The sequence below is a fragment of the Glycine max genome, chromosome 2 (assembly GCF_000004515.6).
Source record: "Glycine max cultivar Williams 82 chromosome 2, Glycine_max_v4.0, whole genome shotgun sequence".
Lineage (NCBI taxonomy): Eukaryota > Viridiplantae > Streptophyta > Magnoliopsida > Fabales > Fabaceae > Glycine > Glycine max.
Genome location: NC_016089.4, coordinates 40,082,436 through 40,088,760, shown reverse-complemented (window position 1 = coordinate 40,088,760; position 6,325 = coordinate 40,082,436). Strand labels below are relative to the sequence as shown.

The 6,325-nt window shown below is 32.8% G+C and overlaps 1 protein-coding gene across 1 annotated transcript; it reads right to left on the bottom strand.

Moving 5' to 3' along the window:
- Positions 1-710: 710 nt before the first annotated feature.
- Positions 711-1,289, bottom strand: LOC102659686 (CBL-interacting serine/threonine-protein kinase 6). Its single transcript, XM_006575985.4, has one exon. The coding sequence runs from the start codon at positions 1,287-1,289 to the stop codon at positions 711-713; it is 579 nt and encodes a 192-aa protein (XP_006576048.3).
- Between the last annotated feature and the right edge of the window lie 5,036 nt (positions 1,290-6,325).

Below are 6,325 nucleotides of genomic sequence, written 5' to 3'. Positions count from 1 at the left end.
AACAACTAAATAACTATTTCTAACTGCTATCTAGATTGAGAAGCAGCTTAGAATCAAACCTTCTTCAGGGAAGACCAAGCTAGAGTGAAGATTTGAACGTAGAAGATAGTTACAAGTGATTTTCAAAGGCTGGATGCATATGGAGCCTTGATTTGCCAAAAAAGAAAGAGAAATGAGCAATGGAAGTTAACAACTATTTTTCTACAAGTAAAATGAAGTAATTAGAGGTAATGGAAAATGCTCAAGGACAATTACAATTTTCAGGACAACTTCCCATGATGGAAACACACACCTATAACTGCCACACGTAGGTGGTTAGTAGAAACGGTTGGCATGCCTTGAAAATGACTAATGCTCCACTACTGTAAAAGCTGTTATCCACGACGTGCGTTCAACAACGGTTAATTCAAAAACGTCGTTGTTAAACGTGTAATGGCATTATTGTAAATATGGTTATCATTTTAAAGTCGGTTTTTTAAAACCATTTTTGAATAATGTAAAACAAAAGCGGTTTTTATGAAACTGTCTTTGTTTGAGGAAAAATTTGAATTTTTTAAAAAATTTCAAAGCCTCATTTCGCGTGTTTTGCTGTTCTCAATGCACCGCGCTCTCTCTCTTCAGCACGCGCACTATGAATGTGAGCAGTCTGTCTGTCTCTTCAGCACCGCTCTCTCTCTCTCTATTCCCAAACCTTATCTCTTCATTTCTCATTAACCCCACCAAATTATCATGGCAACCAAATTATCATCCTGAAAGGGTAAAAAGCCTGCGAGGAGAACGTAGAGGATTACACCACATGACCATATGTCAGCCTTGGCACCGTCATAGCCTTTTTTCGCTATCACTTCAGGTGACGCAGGCATGCCGCACGTGGTGTGTAACAGCCCGTCCTCCTTGAGGTGTTCGGAGAAAGCGGTGAGTCCGAAGTCGGAGACTTTGAGGTTGTCGTGTTCGTCCAGGAGGAGGTTTTCCGGCTTGAGGTCGCGGTGGTAGACGCCACGACTGTGGCAGAAGTCGACGGCGGAGATTAACGGCTGGAAGTAAAGTCTTGCCACGTCCTCCTTTAAGCGGCCTTTAGAGACCTTGTTGAAGAGCTCTCCGCCGCGGACGAGTTCCATGGCAATATAGATCTTGGACTTGCTGGCCATGACTTCGTGGAGTTCGACGATGTTTTGGTGCTTCACCATCTTCATCACCGAGATCTCCTTCTTCACCTGCTCCATCATTCCGACCTTTATCACCTTTTCTTTTCCCACCACCTTCATGGCCACGTGTTGCCCTGTTTTCATTAGATATTCACATTATCTAACTTTGCTTTATAATCTCTTGTTACTGCAGATGATTCCTGTAGCTGCTAATGATGTTGCATTCTCCACTCATTCAGTCATAGTACATCTAATTATATTGTCCCAAATTGCAATGTTTGAAGTAAGTGTTACCCACTCATCCACCGATTTCATTTGTCTGTATATGTGCACACAATAAAAAGGTGAAGAGACCATTTTAAACTACAACTTCAATTTGTAAGCATGAAGCAGGAAATGGAGAAGAGAAAGCAAGGGAAAAGTGAAGGAAATGAAAAACAAAAATGGGTGCATGATGCATCTCTGGATTATAAGGGCAGAGTTCCCATCCGTGCTTCCACCGGTACACGGCTTCGCCTTTTGTCATTGGTAAAATACTTATTTATGTATTTTTTTATCAAAAAATATTAATTTATTAATTTTTGTAGAAATATCAATCGGGAGAGATTCAAATTCGTAAACTCTCTTCTCTCTTCTTTCTTTCTCCTTCTGTAACCATCATATCAATCTAATATCTCCGTTATATATATATATATATATATATATATATATATATATATATATATATATATATATATATATATATATATATATATGTGTTTAATTTGAGCATAACTTGGTGATTCTATTTCAATTTGGAACAGCAATTGAATTTAGTGAGAGGATAACCCACTTTGGGATATCCAGTAATCTTATAATGTATCCGACTAGAGTGATGCATGAAGACCTAAAAACAACAACCAATAATGTAAACTGCTGGAAAGGAGCGACAACCTTGTTGCCTCTAATTGGGGGATTTGTTGGTGATGCCTACACAGGTCAATTTCATATTGTCCTCTTTTCTTCCCTATTCATCTTACTTTTTGTCAATGTTACATATGTGGTTTTACATGCAACTTCATAACGAGTGCTTTTACACTTCATATATACTGCATATCTTTGACATATCTCAGGCCACATAACAAATTTCAATTTCTTTGTTTATAAAAATTAAATGCAAGCTCTGATATACAGTGGCGGATCAACTTGACCAAAAAATGTTTAAGGGACCCAATTATAATTATGATTATATCATATAAATTAAATGTGATTGTTTTTATAATATAATTTATTGTGGATGATGTTAAGTATTAAATTATATTATTCAAGTATTAACGATTTTTTAATCATTTGTCTTTTATGGTATGAAAATATTTGTTTTTCTGCTATATTAATGACACTCAGTTTTTTTACGATTATTATACCTTTATTTGCTATTGAAAAAAAAAATATAAAAATACTTCTTTTTTTAAAAAAAAATGTAATATAAATCAATTTTTTTTTACAAAAAAAAATAAATTTGAATGAGGATACATGAAATAATTAATTTTTTCTACGGATTTTTAAATAAATATAAGAAAATAAACATTTCTTTTCCAAATTGATAACACAATTTGTAGAAATTTTTTGTAAAGAAAATTCGAAAGATCTCAAAATTCATGAAAACATTATCATAAAAAGTCCACAAAGAAAATTCAAGTCATTGTTTTTCGTTAGCAATAAAATAATATAAAAGACATTGTAATAAATAATGATGAATTTAAAAAATAAAATAAAAATAGTTTTGGAGCAGATCAATTTGATGATGACCACTTTGAAGAAATAAAGATGTCTTTCTTCAACTAGTGGACCTTTACACTCAGCGTTGCATGGCTGCTAGCGACAACAGTGGTTGTTTATGCTGAGGACTTCGTTAGCTGGGGAGTTGCTTGTCTTATCCTCACTATTTTTATGGCTCTAAATATCATTGCTTTCTATCTGGGTAAGCCTTTTTACAGGTACAGGAGACTACAAGGAAACCCTTTTATGCCAATTCTACAAGTCCTAATTGCAGCCATAAGAAAAAGGAATTTGCTTTGTCCTTCAAATCCTGCTTCAATGTCAGAGAATTTCCAAGGAAGGCTTCTAAGCCATACTAGTAGGCTCAGGTACATTACTTTTTTAGATATACATGCATAGAGTATGTTGTTATAATTCTGAATTATATTGTTAATTTAGCGAGTTCGAACAAAGATTACTTTCATTAAAAAATATGTGATCTGGATTAAAAAAATAGTTTGGTTTTTTAGAAGAAAATATATTGGTTTTTGTAAATTTTCAAAATCCAATTTTAGTTCTTCTAACATTTTTTTCTTTGAATTTTCATCTCTTTGATTTACAATATTTAAAGTGTGCCAAAAAGGAGACAGGAATATTTTTTTTATATATAGGAATATGAAATATAGTTAGTTTTTAGACTTATAGATTAAAAAGTAATACCTAAGTAAAACTGTTGGCATGACAAAAGAATGTAAATTAAGTTATTATTGTGGTAGTATATAATATTTTGTGTTTAAAATAGTTGAAGAAAGTTAACTTTAATTAATTCAATTAATGAATAGGTTTCTAGACAATGCTGCAATAGTTGAAGAAAATAATATTGAGCAGAAAGATAGTCAATGGCGATCAGCAACAGTGACAGAAAGATAGTCAATGGCGATCAGCAACAGAAAGATAGTTTAATTAACGATTTATAAATACTTACTTCCTACCCAATATAATTTTCGACAGATTAAAATATGTAGAGGATAGTGGTGCTGGTGCATACTGCAGTGACGTGTTTACAAAAATACAGGTACTTACATACAGATGAAACATTATTATATAATGGAGTGATCATGCATCATCAATTGTGGAAATATATATATTATCATCAACAAGCAATTATATGAGTTGCAGCTTGGATGCTTGCAACATCAATTTTGGTTACGTAAGTGTGGAACAAAAAGAAGAGAACATGGTTATAATTAAGCACATCTCCTAATCATGGAACTCTTGCAGGCAAATTAATCAATATGCTACTTGCATCCTTGATATATATATATAGCCAATGGCAATATATAAGTCCTCAAATAAACAGTAGAACTGAAGATGTATGTGATCACTAAACTTATTGTTCGGTTGGTCCAAAGCTCTTCCAAATGGTAACTAAACTTATCAAAGCTTAAGATTATGTTGTTTGACAATCATGCATGTACGAGTTCAAGTTTATGTAACCCTTTTATTTTTGTTTTGGCTTTGCTGATTTGCAGTAAGAAGGCGATCAAACGAGCCTCGTGCCGGCTCAGGCTACTCAAGAACAAGAGGCAGGCAATAGCAAGGCAACTGAGAAAGGACTTGGCTAAGCTAATACAAAGTGGCCATGAAGAAACTGCATTTAACCGGATTTGTTTGTTAATGCCACATACTCATTTGTTAACCACTGCTTGCATGACTATATTCTTTGAAACTGATTAATTTGTCGTTATCAATTAGTTTAAGAGCTTATAGAAATTAGTTGGGCATATAATATGTCATTTTGTTTTTCATATTGCTGCCTAACCCTGCTTTGTTATTACCGCACCACTACTATATTAAATTTGAAATGACTTCCAAGTTTTATAAAGACTTAGGAAACCATACCCTGATTGCCTCGAATGTGTAGAATGTCTAGCATTCTACATCGGTTATTAGAACGACCGATGTTGAATGCTTCATCGTGGGATAGGAATTTACGACGGTTCAATATACACCCGATGTAGAATGTCAGATTTCTACATCGATCACTCAACCGTCGTTGTGTTTCAACGACACCGTGTTACAACGACGCGTGATAACCGATGTAGAAAGGCGTCGATAACCGATGTAAAAAGTTTATTTTCTAGTAGTGCTCGTAACTATTAAAAAAAATTATAAATAAGAGAAAATAACATGTAATGAAGGTCTCCAACCAAATTAATCAAATTTATTTTTCCCTCTCATTTATCTTTTATCTATCGATTTATTTACAATTTTCTTTAACATTTTGCTTTACCACTTTATTTCAGCCATTTACAACTTTCCTTACCCCAATTTCCATAGGGATAACACTATATAGAAACTTCAATTCAATCAATGCCATAAACTCTTTGGAGTGGACTAGAAACTCATTTGAGGAATATAATCCCTTCTGAAGTTAGTAGCCTAAAAGGACATCATCTCGTTTGTAATTATCGAACACAACAACTGATCAGTCGCAAGTTTCATAGCAACATCTACAAAGGCTTGAGAAGAATACTAATGTGAAAGCTCGTGGAGACTTGAAGAAAAGGAATAACCATGTAGTTGATGTGTTTAGTTGCTTATTTGTTTGCATTGAAGTTTACTACTTAATATTTGGTTTTTGTTTTAAAGAAACTTAATCTAACTAAGATTATTGTATGAATTAGTGACTTAAATATGTTTTAGTCTCTTAAATTTGAGGTATTTTTTATTTTGATCTTCTAATTAAAAAATTGTTCTTTTTAGTCCATCAACTTCACTTTAAGAAAAAATATGACATTTTTTGAATGATTTGGGTATCCTTCAACTGTAAGTCAATGACTAATTTTACAAGATATTGAAATTTATCTAAAGAGTTGATATCTTTTAATAAATATTTTTACAAGAATTAAAGCAAAATAATAAAAACTAGAATGCCTTTTGTTGCTATCTTTTTTGGTTGAATGATATTTCTTGGCTTGATGTGAGCTGATTTTCACCAGAGGTGTCAACTTAAATAGGATTTCTTTTGTAAATCTTTTTGCAACAGTCATCTTTTTTGGTTAAAAATAAATTATGTTGATCTTATATGAGCTTGAGGCTACAGTATTTGTGTGATCGGTTGCAGCGGATAATAATACTTTTGTCCGAAGTGATGGGAAAATAATCACATTGAATACTCTAACTCTGCCTAGCTAGTAGCAAGATGCACTCCGAACAAAAAGAACAAGAAAAGGCTTTTTATTTTTAATAAATTTTATCCTCAATAAAATAATTTGGAACATTTTAACCCAACCCTTAAAAAAATTTTAAATTGTGCCCTCGATCAAATTATTTCTAGCATAATTGTAATTTTTATCTCCAACTTTTTATTTTTGGACAAATTTACACCCAACTTTTTTATTTTTTTTTGAATTTTATCCCTAATTTTTTTATTTTTTTGA